General features: G+C 34.8%; 1 protein-coding gene across 20 annotated transcripts; it reads right to left on the bottom strand.

Annotated features, from left to right (window-relative positions):
• Positions 1-360: 360 nt before the first annotated feature.
• LOC110463616 lies at positions 361-19,487 on the bottom strand. 20 transcript variants are annotated; one of them, XM_021518367.1, is made up of 9 exons: positions 19,401-19,487; positions 18,130-18,254; positions 17,248-17,311; positions 16,599-16,678; positions 15,087-15,536; positions 14,615-14,875; positions 5,041-5,101; positions 2,173-2,315; positions 361-1,871 (listed from the first exon to the last, which is right to left on the bottom strand). In XM_021518367.1, the coding sequence occupies exons 5-9, from the start codon at positions 15,456-15,458 to the stop codon at positions 1,584-1,586; spliced, it is 1,125 nt and encodes a 374-aa protein (XP_021374042.1). In that variant the 5' UTR covers positions 15,459-15,536; positions 16,599-16,678; positions 17,248-17,311; positions 18,130-18,254; positions 19,401-19,487; the 3' UTR covers positions 361-1,583. The 20 variants fall into 20 exon arrangements, with proteins under 20 accessions (XP_021374042.1, XP_021374047.1, XP_021374045.1 ...); XM_021518372.1 differs by lacking the exons at positions 16,599-16,678; positions 17,248-17,311; positions 18,130-18,254; positions 19,401-19,487 and having other exon boundaries at positions 2,173-2,303; XM_021518370.1 differs by lacking the exons at positions 16,599-16,678; positions 17,248-17,311; positions 18,130-18,254; positions 19,401-19,487 and having other exon boundaries at positions 5,047-5,101.
• Between the last annotated feature and the right edge of the window lie 1,562 nt (positions 19,488-21,049).

Here is a 21,049-nt window from a genome sequence, read left to right as displayed (position 1 = left end):
AAGAACACATGGGTGAATATCTGCCTAAAATGTTTCACGTCAGTGTTTTAAGTAGGTCAACTATTATCAGTTAGGCTGTGACCTTTTTCTCACAGTCAAGCTGTATATATTCTCAATCCGAGAACTGTATCACTTATAGCTCTCATTCGACTATGAGACCTGTGTGAACCGAAAGATCTATTGGTTCCCGACTTAAAAAGGTTGTATTATATAAAAAAATATACCTAAACGCGATGTTACAAGAGTTTTATCAGTTTAATCAACTTCATTAAATAGTTGTTTACACTTTATCTGTATGGATCAACGCACGTTACAACACTCTGTAACCTACTTAACCCATAGCTTTAGTGTCTATTACGGGGCTACAGTATGGTGTGATGATAACATTAGGATATCACCTCACTCATAAATGTGCTCAGTTAAAATGTTTTATACAATCTTGCTATAATTCTACAAGTACTTGTACTAAAATCCCTGAGAATCAGTCAGCCCGTCACCTTGCGTTGTGAATGATGTTTCTCTGTGTCAACGTATGGAGAGACACGAACATAAATGTGATACCCCCATCGTTATACATGAGATCTACATTTTTTTTCTTGTCATTTTTCTGTATTTTATCTACAGCTGCATTGATTCTTTGGCTCATCTACAGTCTACCAACCTTTGTTTGTGAGGGCGACACATTAACAAGTATTGACAGCAAAACCTAATTACTCCGGTTGTAACTCCTCTCCTATACAAATAAAAACAGCATTATTCCAGGAAGCAAACCCTCTATCGGTTTGACTCAATTGCCACTTTGATAAGTACACCTTATAAAACATAAACAAAGATGAATTCATTTTTAACGTTTTTATAAGAACTAAACATTATTTGCCAACAGCAGATATATACCACACTATTCGTACCATTTATATATGTCTGCACACACACTAATACAATGAGTTCAACTTGTACCATTCCTAACTTATGGTATTCATTATGTACACATAATCCTATATATAGTAGAGCAATCAACATTAGTTTTATAATAGTTGAAAAGCTGTCTGCGGTAACATATTCAGAAAAAAATACAGCGTTGTGTTAAAATAATGTCAACACGACTCAATATTGATGTCCAATGAGAATAACCTGAGGTGACATTTTACGGCATCGTACATTTTTATTCCTTTTAAAATCCCATGTAGGCATTGGACATATTACTGCTAAGTAACACACAACAGTCTACTGTTACACATGTTTAAAGGTATTAAACGGATATTTAAAGATCAAGAAACGATATCATTATAAATACAAATACAACGCTCTGCTGTTACATTGAAACTGTTATCTTCTTATATGATAACGTGTTAGGTTCGAGGTCAAGAACATCTGTTTCATCACTTCGAACATCGAATAGTAAAGTGTTATGTGCACAATTACAACTCTCCCCACTTCACAGAGCCAAAAAGGACGCGCTTCCCCGAAAGTCAGCTTTCACATTTGTGTCCATGGTATGCTGTAGAAAAACTCCATCTCTTTACAACAGTTTTATCACTTCAAACATGGAACCTATAAGTGTTATGGATAAAATGTGTGCACAGTTACAAATCTCCCAACTTCACAAAGCCAAAGAAAGACGCGTTTCCCCGAAAGTCAGCTTTCACATTTGTGTCCTTGGTATGCTGTAGAAAGACACTATCTCCTTTTTCTAGTTTAAACACACCAACAGAAGAGCACGTGATATACCCGTCCTCCTGACGTGATTGTATGGGAGTTTCCTGTGTGTCGGGTTCGAAGTTCATCATACATTTCGACAAAATATCTTTTTGTTTATTTTGGCGCTGAACAACCACCTTAAAACCTTGATCTGGTTTTCCCATCAGCGTTACCTACAATTCAATAAAAAGGAACACAATATTTCATAACTAAGGAGTTATCTCCCCTCGCTGATCAACGCCGGAATAGTCTTACATATGTTTTATAAGATAAAAGGTTTTATCATATAAGTAAACAATTTTCATTTAATTATTATGCTGTTATTTACGATTCTACAATAGAAATTTGGATTTATAATTTGATCATCATAATTATGCAATAGTTCCTCAAAAAGAAGTCAGCATTTTGTGTCATTAAAATATGCATGCTCTGACATGTTGATGTTTATTGGAGGTATAATTGACCATGTTTTACCTGAGCGTACAGCATGTATATTCCCCCTTCACTGATTATGACATCTCCAGTCGAGTGTATCAACTTAAATTTTTCCTTCAGGTCCTTTTTCTTAAAAGCCCAATCGGAATACTGCCATTTGTGGAATCTCCCTGCAAAATCCTCTGTAAATTAATAACCGCGGAAATAAGCAATAAAATGTGCGATATACTTGCATAACCGTACCTGTTTTACACAACCGAATAGCTACATCATGTGACAACAAGATACAGGAATTTGAATTTAAATTTAAATAAATTGCAAAATATACAGCAAACTGCTACTCAGTATTGATATTTGAACTTTTTACGTGTTTCGAGACAAAAGGCTTTAAACTTTTCTCTGCAGAAAGAGAATTAAATAAGATAACATTTTTCTATTGATTTACTTAAACTTCTTGTTTAAGATACTGCTACAAACTGAATTCACACGAATAGATGGACAGTGGAAATTATTCAAACCAAATAAAATAATGATAACATTTTTCTTTCAGATAGAATTGGATCTCAAAGCAAAGTTATGAGGTGCATATGAATTCTACAAATATTTGGTTAGTGATGACTTTGTGCCATATCAAGGCAATGTTAATGATTGTGTGACAGCCTACAAGCTACATTACGTGGGTCAAAAGGTTTGGTTCTTATAAAGCAAAGCAACATAATTACATAATGGTCACCAATTGTGCTTGTACGGCAAGTGATAAAAGTAAATGTCATATTATAGTGAATGATAATATCATTGTATAGGAAAGATATTTTTTATTCTAATGAAAGACATGCATGAAGATAGCATTGCCGTTTGTGCATATGGCATATTTTTAGATTTCGTTGTTAAGAATGGCGAGCGAATTCGTAATCATTTCATCTGCAATTTAATTTTTCAGCATAAATATATATTTTCTACACATTAAAAGACACACCTATCCCATGCGGACTCGTTAAGGATGTATGGGTCCTAAACGATCGCACTCATTGACTACTAGACTGGACCTGCGTGGTCGGAATGCTGATCATAATGCGGACGAAACAAATAGTTTGTGTTCAGAATTGTATGTTTCCTGTGATTTTCTGAAATACATTATTTTAATGTGATACGTGACATCAGATACAACTGTACTTCCTTCCCTGCTGTAAATGTTTTGATGACAGTCATGCTTTTCTGACCTTATTAATCTGTCCTTATTTAACAATGTTTCATAGTTATTGTTGGATTCAAAATACCATAGGCTAGATTTAAGTTAAAAGTGCACAAGTTCAGCATTATAACTTCTGACCCTAAAGTTTACATCCATCGGTATTTTACATTTACAACATTTAATACCTAAATGTGGTATGGTTTCACTAATGGAATATAATATACTTGAGTCTGATTAATTGCTTTTGTATTGTTTGGTGGTTTTGATGTGTATTTTACTATAATCAATATTAATCTCTATGTTTTACCTATCTGATTGTAAGGACTGCTATGAATATATTCATGGATTACTTCAAGACTTGCACCCATTGTAATATTTGGGATCTTTAATTGTTTTTTTACTTCCAACTACTTTTTATTTCCTAGCGCCATGCTTGGCAACTCCTCACGTTTGGCCTTTATGTTGAGCGTTCACCCAGGTGAGGAAGGCAATGGGTTCTGTCCACAGGCCGCGACATACCAAAGTCATTAAAATGGTAGTTTCTATTCCCGGCTTGACATTCAGCATTTAGGGGAATGGCAACAACTGGTTCAACCGTTGTCAGTATAATGTGACCGGCAGGAATGCTGTGCTGGGTGCTTTCGGCATTGTATTTCAGTGAGATGGCACTATAAAGTCGGCATCAGATCCGCGCTATCACAAGAAGGCAAGCACTCCAACATACCCTGTCCTCTGCATATACACACGCAAGCACGCATGCACTAAACATATGGACGCACGTCCTTAAATAAAACTAGCCGTTAAACAAAGTTAAACCTAACCAAACCGAAATGTTGTCAATTGTGACCTTAGACCTTTAACCTTTGACAAATGACCACTATAATCTTGCCACGTGAAGTGATTGTTACCAGAGTACATTGTAAACTATCGTGAGTTCATCTTGTACCTAAGCAATGTCTACAGACAGTTGGATGGGTGAGTCCTGCACTACTGCGACTACCTTCTCTACAAAGGAGGTACACTCCATGTTGTTGCTTTTTATTTGCCGTTTGCATAGTATATATTTTAATTTATATTTGGTATAGTGGTATAAAATTTACCGTTGGGTGGTTCCTCGTTATCATCCGCCTTAAAATGCATGAACGACATCCCTCTCCCCTAGAAGAAAAAGCAACAGACATAAGAGTATGCCAGTGTTTTGCCTTAGTTCAGCTTTCTGATAGTGTACCGGTTTTACTTTTTATTGATATGTAACCATTTTGCAATTATGGGTTTAGTTGATTTGGCAAAGGCATTGAAGTCGTGAATATCACTAAATACAAAGATGGTAAAACATAAGCAAGCATGGATGGATATAGACTATGAGCAGTTTAGTGCTGTTATCCTGTATCACACTTCATGTTCTGTGTATATTATTTTGTATCAGCGTAATACACCTAAGTAGCAAAACTGGAAACGTTGGTGTTCAAAAACAAAAACAAAAAAATGAAAGGAAATGTTACAACTTGCTAGAAACTAACTATCGGTAATTTTCCCAACTAATTGACACTTCAATTTAGCTTGTCGTTTAACTGTAAAACATTGCTTTTATTAAAAATTGAACATATTTAAGAGGGACGCTTTCCGCTTATTTGGATCTCGGATGAAGAAGACTCAACAGGAAGTGTGATACGGTACCATATAAATATAAATATAAACAGGTGCTTCTGACAGACCATTACCACGTGGGCGGTGTTCGTTACCATCGCCTTCAAAATGCATTGACAGCAGAGACTGCTAAAACAAATAATAAACTACTGACACAATTTCGACATATTGAAACACTTGATCACATAATAAAAATAAAAGTCGTATCAAAATTACTTTTGCAATAAGCATCACGGTCTTTGTCAATATTGTATAGCCAATATTGTGCCAGGTCTTGTGGAACCTCCTAAATCCTGATCCCGGTAATACTAGGGAATTCTTTAAATCGGATATTTATAGTATTTTTCAATAACCCATCATTACTTTTATTTTGGTTTGTTATTCTTTTTTCCGAAAACAGTTATTTACTGAAAATGATCGGAATGTGAAGTATCCAGTCTGATGAGGATACTTAAAATATGTGATCCGGTAATAGTTCTGATATTGCATCCACAATACGTACGGACGCACGTTCTTAAATGATTATACCTGTTAAAAGGACGTTAAACAAAATAAAACCAAACTTAAAATTGCATCCGTCAACAGAGTGAGGCTTAATACCTTGCTGTAATAAATATCCAGTCTAACCCGTGACTTATAGCCTACGTAATGTCATGTCCTATTCAGATACAGAGACAACTTCTCTTTAGAGACAACCGCATATGCGTCCAGTAAAATCAGCCTTATACTCTATTTGTCTGTCGTGATTGCCTAATTATCTGTCCTTTAAAACCTAACTTATTTATACTAGTATATATATACCCTGTCTAAGCGATCAGTTGTCTAATTCAACCACCTGTCCATAGCTAACGTTCAGCCATCCGTAGAGACTAAAACAATGTCCTATAGAAACAACAAAAAATTACTGAGATACCACCTGTCTATAACTCAAGTTAACAAATCTGATAGATCACCTGTCTAAAACTCAAGTGAAAAAGTCTAACAGACCACCTGTCTATGACTCAAGTTAAATAGTCGTAGAGACCACTTGTCTAAAATCGTCTTACAGACCACTTATCTGAACCTCAAGTTAAATATTCTTATTACCACCTGACTATTACTCAAGTTAAATAGTCCTACTGATCATTTATCTTAACATCAAGTTAAATAGTCCTACTGATCACTTATCTGAACCTCAAATTAAATAGTCTTACAGACCACTTATTTGAACCACAAGTTTAATAGTCTTACAGACAACTTATCTGAACCTCAAGTGAGATAGTCTTAAAGACCACCTGTATAAAACTAAAGTGAGAAAGTCGTGAGACAACCTGTCTATTACTCAAGTTAAATCGTCTTACAGACGACCTGTCTCTTACTCAAGTTAACTCGTCTTACAGACGACCTGTCTCGTACTCAAGGAATAACAGTGGTAGAGACCACCTGTAACTTGAGTAATAGAAAGGTGGTATCAAAAACTACTTAGTTCTACTGACCACTTGTTTGAAACTCAAGTTAAATATTGTTGTATACCACCTGTCTATTACTCAAGTTAAATATTGTTGTATACCACATGTCTATTACTCGAGTTAAATATTGTTGTATACCACCTGTCTATTACTCAAGTAAAATATTGTTGTATACCAGCTGTCTATTACTCAAGTTAAATATTGTTGTATACCACCTGTCTATTACTCGAGTTAAATATTGTTGTATACCACCTGTCTATTACTCAAGTTAAATATTGTTTATACCACCTGTCTATTACTAAAGTAAAGTCGTCTGACAGACCACTTAACTGAAACTCAAGTTAAATACTTCCTGATACCAGCTGTCTATTACTGAAGTTAAATAGTCTTACAGACCAGTTATCTGAACCTCAAGTTAAATAGTCGTACATACCATCTATCTATAAGTCAAGTTAGATAGTCTTACAGCCCACCTGTCTATTCAGATCACCTTTCTGAAACTCAAGTAAAACACTGTTACAACCCAACTTTCTATTACTCAAGTTTAATTGTCTGAGATATCACCTCTTTCGATAGTGACCACCTGTTTATTTTGACCACATTATTAACTACCTGTCTATCTACTTTAACTACTGGTTCGTGTTGAATGTCTGTCTTTATAAACCTGTAATCTACCACACAGCACAGCAAAACTAATAGTGACAGTAAGTGGTTTTACCCTGGGGATAATGTTCATTCCCATCACCTTCGAAATGCACCAACAGTACCGAATGCTAAACATACAAAACCACACAAGTTTAATATATTTGACTTTAAATTAGACCATTAAACAATATATGGATATTTTAATGAATATTTTGGATTTTGTTCGGTCAAACATTTCGTGGTTTTAAGACAAACATAACTTTATATTTTTACAAAACTACTCATTGCATTTGATATCGTATTCCTAGTACCCATAACAAATCGAACATGACCTGCATTCCACTTAATATATTTGTATATAAGCGCGCGCATATAACGTGTTATAACTGGTATTAGTCATATTTCCGATAGGAGAAAAGCCTATTTATAACATAAACACAGTTATTTCCCAGAACGTGATTACACAAATAGCCTATATAGCAGCGCTGTGTTTGTGACGTAAGTCTATGTCGCTCTATGCACCAGATATTATAAAGATGTATTTCTCCTGAGAAAACAAAAGTTAAAATAAATTAAGAGTGTATCTCCTTTTCCCCTATGAACACCAGTTGTATGTCATCGCTAGGAATCGCATGGCATTTTTTAAGCACAGAACACACATATGTTTCGATTAACATCAAAATAAAAACTAAAAGGTAGCAATGCTTTAAAGTTGACATAATAGCAACTAACATATCCTATACGTGAAAAAATATAAGGCAGAAAGTAATTATGTGTAATCGTGTAATACTACCTTATAATGTGCACACTATAATCAGTAATATATTATCAACACAGCAAGTTTCTAGATCAATGACTGTGTAAGCATACGCCTTATTTGCTATTTTCTACACATATTTAGGGACACTTCAGACCTATGGTTATTTATCTGTTTACTTTTATTACCACTGCTAAGTCGTAGATACACGAATTTACGATATGGTGCAGTATAACGGATATTGTGTTTGAATTTCTTAATTACGTTCATTTAAATTTATCGTTCTTATTTGTTCTTTAATCTGTATTTCTAGTGACAACCTGTTGTTTATATTCATAAATAGAAAAGTGAAAATAAGACATTTTATAAATTGAAACATCAATGGCATTCGTCACAAGAAAAACATGAAATTCCATTTATAGCATTCACAAAAGGCAAACATCATGCTGTGTTAAAGGTACATAGAATATCGAGAGGCAAAGAACTTAATTATGACGTCACAATCAATGTTGTTATTTCAATGAAAACCTTGCTTTGATTATTGAGTTATATCAACACGAATATGTTCTTTGTAAAATATAAGAGTAACATGGTTTAACAAATATATAAGTGTTAAACTATCAGTTTACAAACGGGTACATAAATGACCTACCAGGATCTGTATCTAACCATTTGGAGAAGTGAGATGTGTTCCCTATTACTGAAACGATAATCTCTAAGCTTAGCCCTCCAGTTAACTTATCATGTCCATAAAATGCTTATCAGCTTAATTTTGCTACATCCTCCTCCTTTTCTTATGTTTCCTGTAGCTGTTATACGTTTGCTAGCTTTTTAGCCATTGCATATATTTAAAGACTGCCATAAATACATGTTGTCCCTTTGCTTGTAACATTATGTAATCGGTATCAATCATATGCTGTAAGGAATTAAGAAGTTGTCCCGCTTGTAAAGAATGATTATGCATGCTATCATTATGCAATGAACTCCCAGTTTCTTGGAAATTGTCGCATGAAAAACAATCTCTATCTTTATGACACTGTGATGTTCTGCTGAAGATAACAAATACTGAGCTATGATACCGACGTTGAATATTTGACGGTGATGGGGAGATTTTAGCATGAGTTATCGCAAACATTCAGGGTTATGTGATAAGGTAAAACAGTTTCAAAGAAAGGTAAAACAGAAAATAGTACACAATAAAGAACCTCCCAAGTCTCTTTGCGAAGAAAAGATATAGAACAGCGTCAACGTCCATGTATTGTAAGGTTTAATTGGAAAATGATAGTAAAATATAAAAACCCAACTAAGTTAAAATGGAAAAAATGCTGTATGACAACTTCACACCCATGAATGGCTTCAACAGAAAAAAAACCTGCTACAAAGTAAATTCAAAAGTAAGGTGTTTTAAACCAGCGTTCACAGCCAAAAACTGAAACCGATAGGAAACATGTGAGGAGAGATCAAAGAAAATGGGACGTCATTATGAAAGCCTTTATAAGAGAATGCAGTCGAAAGTTGTGTTCCAGAATGATACACGTGTTAGGTATTAACACCTACACAACCGGAACCTGTCTGTCTCTTTCAGATATCAGCTATTGCGTCCTTTGTCTTTTGTGGACTATTTTGTGTGAACTGCCTAAATCTCCCCGGTATATATTCGGTGTAATAACATGAACTACAGGCATTCATGAAATACGTAGAAATGGTAATGACGTGTTCCTGGAACGGGAAAAGAGGAGAATGTCTGCATTATACATTGAGATTTCAGGTATATCATTCTAATCGTATGGCTGAAGGGCGTGGATGGACGAGCGGACAACGTTTTTTTCCTTTGTCATACAGTTTCACATTCAAATGGTTGAATTCCACAATGACGTGGAAATTGTGACATGTGATTTTATTCCTTTGGATTAATGCCTTTGTTTCCGTGATGTTTCAGAGATGGGTAAACTGTTAGTTACAGGTAGAAAGGTATTGGTATATAATTGTTCATTGTTCCCTTATGAGAGTATGGATGCTGAGTGAATTGATCGACAAACGGTGTATTACTACAACAAACGAATATTCTCGGCAATAACACACGCTGGCGTTTATTAACCAATAGAAAAGGACACAGTTCTAACTTAAAACTTAAGTAACAAGGACAACGATAACCTGTTAAGTTTAAGTCTACGTTACGAAATATACATTTGCTCTCAATTGCCACTTTATCAACGTCAGCTGTGAGCTATGAAATCATAAGTCTAGATTATAAATCATGACATCATTGCAATTGTGACGTTATACCCACATCGTTAGGGATAGCTGTTGGCTTTACAATTTATTGAAAATCTGCCCGGAATTCTTTTTTTTTTTTTTTTTAAATTACTCAATAAAACACACAAATATTACACCGAATTCGGTTACATGTTTTTTTTCTTCTTAATTATGACAAAAGTTAATGTTCAAAACGTGCACATGTGCGCTATTCTATTTAACGCTTACTGCTTTAGTATATCTTGAATTTATTGAGAGGCGTTCGCTGTATTTCTATTTATGTATTCACCCAGAGTAGCTGATGAGTCATGATTGAGGACCAGGAAGTTGTAGTGATTGGCCGACCCATAATCCAATCAGCGATCTAACATGTTAAGGCTGTAAAGCCCCTCGGAAACCTATACATGTGTAGTTTATTTTGTTTAAAATTCAACGAAGCGTGGCTGGTTTTAGGTACGACCATCTCGAATTAGTTCAAGGCTGCATGGCCACCCCATACCCGTGTACTTGTTAAAGTCAGTAACAATTGGATAGTCTACATCAAATTTTATGTGTCTGCCCCCTTAGCATACTAAGCATTGAACGGTATGTAGGTGATTGATTTCGTGTACATAGGTGGCCGGCGTTCTACTTATTCGCACGTATCTAATCTTTATATCGTGTTTGACATATCGATAATATATACATATATTATGTACATTTTCGTAACTATATAAAAGATTCCCGACAAGTTTTCGAAAAAAAATCGATTTAAGTCCTGATTTTTAAAATAAACAAGAGAAATAGCACAACTATAAAGATGATTAGCTCATGTTTGTGATAAATTTGTGTCACCGTGCCAAATTGATCATGATACCAATAACACAACGGCTGTTGGTGTGTGTGTTTTTATTATGAATTTTATTTTAAATATTTTTTATGCCGTTACATAAGATGATTCGAACAGGAATTCAGGAGAAATTAGAAGAAAGAGAAAGACACATCATGGACATTTCACACACCTGACGTAACCCGATGTTGTGAAAAGGTCCGAAACACCATAGTATTATAATGTAAAAGTGGCCAGATGCTTCTAAAACTTTGGGCGATCTAAAACGGCATGGACGTAACCCGATGTTGTGGAAAGTTCCGAAACAAAATAGGCATAGTGTTTTAATGTAAAAGTGGCCAGATACTTCTAAAACTTTGGGCGATCTATAAAGGCATGGCCTAGATTTGGGAAAAAAATCCTTGGAGGTCTGAGTGTACATCTTTATTTTATGGAAATATGGGAAATGTGTTTTTTTCTTTAAGTATAGAAACATTGATATTATTTTTATGGTTAAAATAAGAAATGTTATACTATGTTGTTTTCTTTTTATCCATTACGCTTTATTTTTATACGGCTTGATGATTTTTGATAAAACTATATACATTTTTGTTCAATGCTAACAGCTATATTACATTTTTTTTAAATATGGTTACAAACATCTATTTCGATTAAGAATTTCCAATAGAACAGAATCATCAAGTTGATAATTAAATTGAGGTTACTTCTGCGTTCGCAACTTATGTCTTCTACAAATAGGGAAATATAAATATCATCGGTTTTCATTCAGCTCAACTGCTTCATCACTTAATCTCCTCCTTATGTATAACCTCATTCCCCCCAATCAGATGGCGAGCTGCCTTTGCCTATTAAAGTACAACCAGGCACTAGTCATATGAAGGACGACACCGTGATAACTAACGAGTGTCCATATCGTTAATTCAGAGATCTTATCATTTATGTGTGCACACATTTAAAGGCATCCTGACACGGATTCGACTGCGGTGTCGAAGCTATCTAGAAGACATTGACGATAACATTGTCACTAACTGTATTGTTTCAGTGGTTTAAGAAACTTCACAAAAAAAGGATCCATCGTGTCCATAAATAGTTATTTTGAAAGGTATTGTTTAATCTGAATTGTTCTATTTGTCTACCTTTCGTAAATATAAATAGGCGGTGCCATTTTTTATATTCGTAATTAAACAAGCAGGTTTGATCAGCTGATGATGTCGGGTTATCTTGATACATTGCTATATTTTCTGTTTCTTGTAATCTTGTTCAAAATAGGTAGACAATACATAGTTAAAAGATGTCATTGATTGTACATTAACTGACACATTTTATCTTCAAACGTGTCAATATACTGTTTGTGGTATTCTGCCAAATATTGTAATCTATTTGGACCAATTATCTTACTCTAGATATGCATAAATAGGACCTGAAACCCCGATCTACAAATCAACTGTTTGACACAAGACAGCAAAGTCGTTCTCTGATCAAAAGTTTATAAATGTTATCGATATGATTCTATTTACTAATTAGGCTTTTTTTCAATAATATCGTTTCATAAGTCTGTGCATATAATAAAAAAAATATTGTAAGTGCAGAAAAAGGCTTTGTTTTCCTGCTTAACAATGCTATATCGGATAAATAAGGAATTTTAAATAATTAAACTTTAACAAACTCCAAACAACCAGGTTTGTTACAAAAGGCATCCGATTTTATGCGTTAATTTCCAACATAAGATAAGGTGGGTTTGACATGAATCTGTTTCTATCAATTTTCAAATTGTGTCTTGTCTTCTCTCAAACTTATATTTTACATATGTGCAACAAAATGAAAAACAACAACATGACAAACAAATCATGTTTCACTACAAATGGATTAAAATTGAGATGTCATTACTTTAAAATATTGTGTTTCAGAATAAACGGTAAAACTGAATTTATAGTCAAGTTATTCTATTATTTATTATAATTATAACAACAGTATACAACACATAAGGTACCGTTGTTATTTTAATTCCCTATTTTTATTACGATTTATCACGTTCATTACTAAGGTCGCATTTGGGGGGGAATAGACGTAAATTCAGAATAGAAAAGAAAAAGGACAAAGAGGCCAAGAGGGCCTGTATCGCTCACCTGAATATATTTAAAATAATTGGTATGAAGTAAACATATAGCACTCAATGGTAGGTGCTGTAAACACATATGAAATTTCAGAAAGATCCATCCAGTACTTGAGAAATAGCGAGAACAAACTTCAAACAGAGCCCCACCCCTACACCACTAGAGGGGTCATACCCACCGTTTATATAAAAAAAAAAAATTGAGTCCCTTTGGCTCAAGGATGCTCCAGACTAAATAAGATAAAATCCTTAATCCCAATGGTCGAAGAAGGATTTTAAATGTTTTACCTCTATTTCCCCTATTGGGACCCGCCTCGCGGCCCCCAGGGGGGTTAGACACATCGTTTTTCAAAAAATTGGTTCCCCTTTACCTAAGGATGCTTCATACCAAATTTGGACAAAATCCTGTCATTCGTACAGAAGAAGAATGTATTTGAAGAATTTGCTAGGTTTTACCTATTGGTCCCTGCCCTTCTGCCCCAAGGGAGGCCACACTCACTGTTTATTTTGAGTCCCTTTTGCATAAGATCATCCAGACCGAATTTGGAAGAAATCCCTTCATCCCTATGGTAGAAGAAGGATTTTAAAGGTGTACCTCTATTTCCCCTATTGGGCCCCACCTTTCTGCCTCCTTGGAGACCACAACCACTGCTTATATACAATTGAGTCCCTTGACCCACGGTGCTTCATACCAAATATGGACTAAATCCTTTCATTCCTACAGAATAAGAAGGATTTTAAAGAATTTGCTATGTTTCCCCTATTGGGCCCCGCCCCTCAGACCCCTTGGGGCCAGACCCACCGTTCATAGAAAATTGGTGTCCCTTCACCCAAGGATGCTTCAGACAAAATATGGAACAAATCCTTTCATTCCTATAGAAGAAGAAGGATTTTAAAGAATTTGCTATATTTCCCCTTTTGGGCCCAGCCCTTTAACCCCCAGGTGGCCAGACCCACCATTTATACAAAATATATTCCCCGTCTCCTTAATGATACTTCTGACCAAATTTGGTCAAAATCAGCTCAATCGTTCATGACAAGTAGTGATTTAAAGGAAAAGCTGACGGACGGCCGACGGACGACGGACGCTGCGGTATGGCATAAGCTCACCATGGTCCTTTGGACCAGGTGAGCTAAAAACCAGAGATCGAAGTTACTTTGTTACCTTGAATGTCTTGGTGAAGGGAAATGATCCTTCAGCGAATTGGACACCGTGCTTCTGGACAGTTATTCAATTTGCTCGAGTCTTACCTCCCTTTATCAGACCATGTATGCTACCAATAGTATTACTTATGAGCCAAACATGTTTCAAAAGGGGATCAGTAGCTAAGTACATACTCTTAAATCTATCGGCATGAAACCGGAAGCTGATTTTCTTTGAAATAATATCATTCAATCGTGACGTCATTAAAAATATTTCTTAGATGTATTTCTAGCTAAAGTAGAAATATAATCAAGTATCAGTATATTTACAGACGGGTTGTCTCAAATAGGCATGCTATTGTTTGCAAAACGCAAAAAGATTTTATGATTTCTTATTCTTTTTTCATCTTTCAGCTAGGATTCTGTACAGATTTTAAAATCTACGGTCTACCTTTTTCATAGCTTTTGTTACAGCCTGCTCCACGGTTTTGTGTACAGTCTTTTGCACCAGTCTTACCAAAGATTGTCCGGTATGCCTGCGTTTTTGCTGTTTTTCTTGTTTTCGCAAGCACCTCTTCCTCTTTTTCCCTTTTTGTACATTTTGACATTTGTTTGCAGACCTTTTGACAATGTTCACTTCACCAGGGTTATCTGTTTCCAAAGCCTTGTCTTGTGGTTGCATTTTGTCCCCATTAACATTTTCGTTATCCTCCTTTGCAAAATAAGATAAAATTAATGAATAAAGTAAAAGCATATGGAAAAAATAATAAAATAAAATTGACAATTTCTTTAAATAGAGTTTATCTCCATTTGTCTGAGAAATGGGGAATAACCTCCCTTGACAATTTTGATTGATGGATATTGATGTTCCTATAAAAACAATTAAACACAGTTTTATTTCCACAATCATTAGACCATCTTACCATTTCTTGTCGACTAATGAAGGAGGAACGATCTGCCATTACTTTTGAAACTTTTGCGATAAAATACTTTTTCTGAAGTCTGCTGATTTGTTTGTCAATATTTAGAAATCTAGTATTCAAACTGTCCATTGTCAGTGCGCATGCGTGATTGTTGTAACCCATAATGATGCAGCACATCGCCACGATGACGACACACACACAACACGAGGTGAAAATATGGTTCCTGTACCTACGCCTGCAGTTTGCACAGCTACTACAATTTTCCACTGACTGCATTTCTACATCCTCGCGATCGTGTCCACCATTGTCCTTTGACATGGAGCTACACAGTGCACGTTCGTTGCTAAGGTGATTTTCAGGTAGTATTTCCATTTTGGTAATAGTTACCACATGCTGTTTTAACAAACGGGGGTTTCCCTCTCGTAGTGCTGCAGTCTAGCCGCGGTTCCCCTACAAACCACAAATACAAACATATACACAGGGTCCACAAGTACTATACAATTCAGTGTACTGGATGTGATACAAGGACAGCTCAAATTTTATTTATAGACAGATTGTTTGAAGTGTACGAATGAGGTGAACATAGGTATATTCTCGGAATGTGAACTCTTTCATATGTATTTGTCCCTTATGAGTAAACTATAGATGGAACGTGACCCACAAATATGATAGAAAGAGAAAATGATGCTGAGTCGATTCTTAGAAATATCATGTCCTACATGACATTTCCAGAAAGTGTTCTCAGGTCTATGCCGTGTACCTGGAAAAGGGGCGGGCTATACATTTGATAGAAAGCTGTCATGCCATATTTGGTTGAGTAATCTTGATATAATTCTCGGTAAAATAATTCAGCTGCCAACCAGCGAGGGTATGTGATATATTTGTTTGTTACAGACCCTGACAGTAACTGTAGATATAAATAGACTGCACTAGAATCTTGTTTTGTACTGCAGACCTTGGTTTCTGACCTATTTGACACAATTCAATCAGGCAGGTTCGTTAGATGCGAAAATTATTATTCCCATAAAGCTTTGTTTGACCTTTAATTGGATATTTTTTTGCATATTCGTGTTCCTGAGATTATAAAATGCTTCAAATTGTTTATTTATGTTCTTCTTACCCTAACACACAGTCCCGACTATTTCTATAAAAAAAATATACAAACTTTCTTATAGTTCCAACAAACATTCCAAACGAATCCTGATTTCTGAATATTATCTACATATTCGAAATAACACTATTGTTCATGGATTACGAAGAAACAATAGTTGGGAAAGAAAACATTTAATTACTGGACTGTTGTACGACGGACCTGTGTATTGGCCCCTGAGCACTGGGAATGACACAGTTATTTTCAGAACCTCGGGGCAAATAACCTGGTCTATTGTAAACCCACCTGTGATACCTACATAGTAGTGGTATGTAAAAGAGGTCAGTATTTAAAGTGTATATGTTTTTAATGTGAACAATGAACACAAAAGACACCGGATTAGTTCTATAAATAGTACTTGCTTGATTGACAGTGAATCTGTGACCTCGTACTTGGTATGATAATCACGAGAGCTCCACGTGCGGTCAGAGGGGTAGACCTCCTGCTGCGGGTACAAGACATGTGAGACATAAAAGTTGGTGTGTACTTTGAGTGTATGAATTGGAGTGACCTCCCTTGAATATCATCCTGTAAATAACACCTATAAAAGAACTTTAATGTAATACACATGACTTGTTACATTTGGCAATGCTATATAAAATATAAATTTAACTTACAAAACAATTAGTACAGCTTTATAATGTGCAGAACTCTTCGTTTGCTTTGCTGATTTTTTGGCAATAAATCTGTTCGAAATTTGACCGATAACTGCTGTATAATGTACACACGTCTATCTGTCGGCTAAACCTATCACAACGGGATAGTAAATCAACATCAAATTATATGTATTCTGCCACATCTATAAAATGTTCAATTCTACTTGAACTAATAAGAATTTAATTATGTATCAAGCTTTGTGTATAAAAAATAATGTATTTGATATATTGCCAATACCACAGACAAGTTGTTTATAAAAACAAATTAAGAAGAGCTTTACCGGCGCCAACCATGTTTATATATATGGGTATATATGTCACAGTAGGTTACACACACTTAATGAGTATTTCTTACATCTATGTACAGACCACGTGGTGTCCCTTTGGAACAATATGGATCATCACTGCTGTGGATCATCCTATCAATATAAAAATGAAATATCAATATCTAACATGGAACACAATTATGGTTACAATATATAGCATTGCTAATAACCCAAATTAAACGCATCAGTGATGTGCTCAACTGGAAACCATAATATATATGTAATAATATATATTACTATGACTTTTAAGTACTAGACAGCTAAAGGTTTGGATTCTACATCAACCAATTAAACGTGGTTCATTGTTATACTATAAGTCTGTTAACAATTCATTGCTGAAGAACATGAAAATGTGAGTTAAAGTTAAAAATATCAACTAGGTATGTAGCCTACAGCATCACCAACTTCATAACGACTTTCCGACATTATTGAACACAACAAATGAAAATATAAGCATCAGTTATTGATATTGAAAACAGTAGTGCTATTTTGTTCATTTTATTTCTAATTTCTACATGTATATAAGCCAACTTTCTATGTGACATTCATTGACAGTGTATTTTCATGTCTTTTGAGGAGGGACATACAAGTTACTTTTTATTAAAAAATTATATTCATACACATACTAAGGTGTCCTCACAACGACACGTTCAAGCCATAAAAGAAGTTGACTGAAGTTAATATGGATACTTGAAACCCCTCGATGTGTGCACATACGTCTTAACCCCTATTAGAGTGACACGTGATTGTTAAACCAGCGCTCCGGGTCTTTACTCGGGTTTGATATTGAGGTCGATCAAGTGTCCCAGCATACGTACAGTTATGTACCGAAGTGTGTAGAGGCTACGATAGCTGGGTGTCAGGGTATACACATGTTAATACCCACACCTACCCAGCGACTCTATACCTACCATAGCCCTTGTAAACCAGAGGCCATACAAAGCTTCCGCCGTAGTCGAGCCACGGTTGACGGTTCCAATACTCTCCGCTCTGTTGTTGTGTGCCAAGATCTTCGACACGACTCCAGATCACCCACCTTCAATATAATTCTTTACATGTTTTAATTATATTCATATGATTGTTTCGGATAGGTATGAAAAAATAATGGTTTGTTACATGGTTAGACATTAATTCTTCTAATTGATGTGACATAATTTTCAAAAGTTAAAGTTTTCGAAAATTTCAACATCCGTCATCTCCATGAAGTAGTTTTGTTTGGGTTTTCTATCATCAGTACATAAGTCTTACTTTCTCTCCATTTTGATGTTATTTCTCATTGTCAATTTTTATAATTGAAATGTTTATCTGAATTACTAAAGCAGGGTCATGATATCAGAACACAAAATAGTGTTTGAACAATGCCCGTTGTAGAATTCTAACCCAGACAACAGTTACACTGAAAATCTAATACTTAATGATATATAGACTAGTAATTAAGAAGTCATTATTTACTGAACAAATAGAAAAAAGACTCATTGTACCTAATTTCGCGATACAGTGATAAATAAAAGCAACTTATTTCAGATGACACTGTTTTAACAAAAAGAATGTGTTTAAACTTTATCAAAAAGGTGCAAATATTTAAAATTCATCATAGATATTACTAAGAAATGATGTGTAAAAGTTTTCATATTGCTTTAATTCTTTCCTTTGTGGATTTGAAATTTGTACGTTATGGGGGTCAATCCATATGATATAGATACATGTTTGTAAATACTTGGGGTGAAAATGACTATGTTGTTAGCAATAATTATGTAGCTTACTCTCGTTTTCGAAACAGTAATAATAACGATTTCATATCGCATTCAAAAAAACATTTTTTTGATGGTTTTATTAATTGTAGATAAAAATTACAATGTCCATCGGAACTCTTGTTCCGTTAATAACAACACCATCATCTTACTATCAAACCTAGATAGGATTTAATCAACAGGTGAAAGGAGGTCGAGTAAAATCTTTCTCGTAAAGCGAATACGTACGAATTTCATTATTATAACCATGTACGTATGTCTAAATAAAACGATTTATACAGATCAAAATTATGTTTTATGGTATTTCTTTCAGAAAAAATAATTTTAAATAATGTTCTAAATCAACTTTAGTAGTGAAGTAGTGTTCAACTTTAAGTGTTAATAAGCATAAGCATACTTATGATATACTGTTTTAAACATAGTTAACTTACCCCATATTTGCTTCTGTGTGGCGCCCACTTATAAGCCAGAATCTCTTCGACCTGAGTTATAAGGAAGTGTCTAATGACGTTGACCAATCACCTGTGTTGAGAGTGGAAATACCAGACAACAGCATAGTCATCAGATAGTAAACTCTGAAAATCCCTATTACAGCTATTAATAGCTCCGAAATTCCAAAACGTCTAAATATAGATCCTACTCAATCCTCCGTTGATACGCTTGTTGGTGGTTTTGTAAAACGTTGTACCATTTAGATCAGATGGTAAACCCGAGGTCGGTCGACAGAAAGAGGGGTTGAACAAAGAGGGGTGGCTAGTACATGTACACGTCAATGAGGACGACTAAGCGGTAAGGTGAAGATCCTGTCATATCAGGACATCACTAGTGTAAGTATTGTTGAAATTGTAGTCTAACAAATATATCATGAGAATGGCTGTATCGACAATGACGCGAATAAGCATCTGTGATATGATATTTAATCACATGTGACATGACTGTGATGCAGTATTAAATAACACAAAACTGGTGTTATCATAATTTTAATAATACGTTCATTTTTGATGAATAAGTCGATGTTACATGCATAGGTATAACAAAATGTATATCAATCTAAACTCGACTTCGAGATATTCATTGTATGGACTTTTAACTATTATTACAAGTTCAAAATATGTTAGGGAGAAGACGACATGTATTAATGTTTTTATAATTAAATCAGCATAGTCGCTACAGATTAATGTCCTCATGTCGTGATCAAATACCACAGGGGCAAGTAATCAAGGCTGTTTTAATGAAGCATGTCTTCCTATAAAGCAAACTATGAATTTTGATTTAGTGAAAGATCATTTTGTATACAGGTTTCTAATTTGAATGTATTGGACATTTTGCGTTTTACACAACTTGATTTAGGAAGTTAATATAACAAATACATCTATTATTTTCCGACATGATCGCATTTTTTTGGAACAGACACCAATCTGGTTAGAACTTGTGCGATTTACACCTCATCTTAATTTGTCTATTCATGAAAAAAGTATTTTGTACAAATGCCAAACACCTTAATGATTAAATATTCTAAGTAATCGTCGAGAAAATTCGACATTCCGATGACATTTCATGTTTCTTTTTTTTTTGTTTTTTTGTTTTGTTTTATTAATATATTTTGCTACAACTAACTTATTTGCCTGACTCCATTTTGGTTTATTTAGGGATCAAAGATAACAATGCAGCTCTTTGTTGCGATTTAAGTCATACTTCAAAAACTCACAGGTGTTAAACTGAAATCAACGACTGTTAAGTTTTAAAATAATAATTCAGACAGATAATTAGTAACACATCAATTGGTATTCTTACTAAACAGTTAAAAGCACTATCTGCTTTCACTAAACAGTCAAAAGCAATATCTACTTTCACTAAACATCTGCTTGTTCGCAACATTAATTTTAATCACCTTATTTGGGAATATAACTAAACGCTGACTCTCGCTATATAAAATACACTTTAAGTAGCAAACACGTAACACTTCATACATCAGGATTAAGGTCAGTATGTCACCAATATATACGGATAACATGTATGTATACACGTATTCAACGGCGTTTATTATACCGATAGAAAACGTACCAGCCAATCAGGACCC

Source organism: Mizuhopecten yessoensis, unplaced genomic scaffold (assembly GCF_002113885.1).
Source record: "Mizuhopecten yessoensis strain PY_sf001 unplaced genomic scaffold, ASM211388v2 scaffold10919, whole genome shotgun sequence".
NCBI classification, from domain to species: domain Eukaryota; kingdom Metazoa; phylum Mollusca; class Bivalvia; order Pectinida; family Pectinidae; genus Mizuhopecten; species Mizuhopecten yessoensis.
This window is presented reverse-complemented; position numbering and strand designations above follow the sequence as displayed.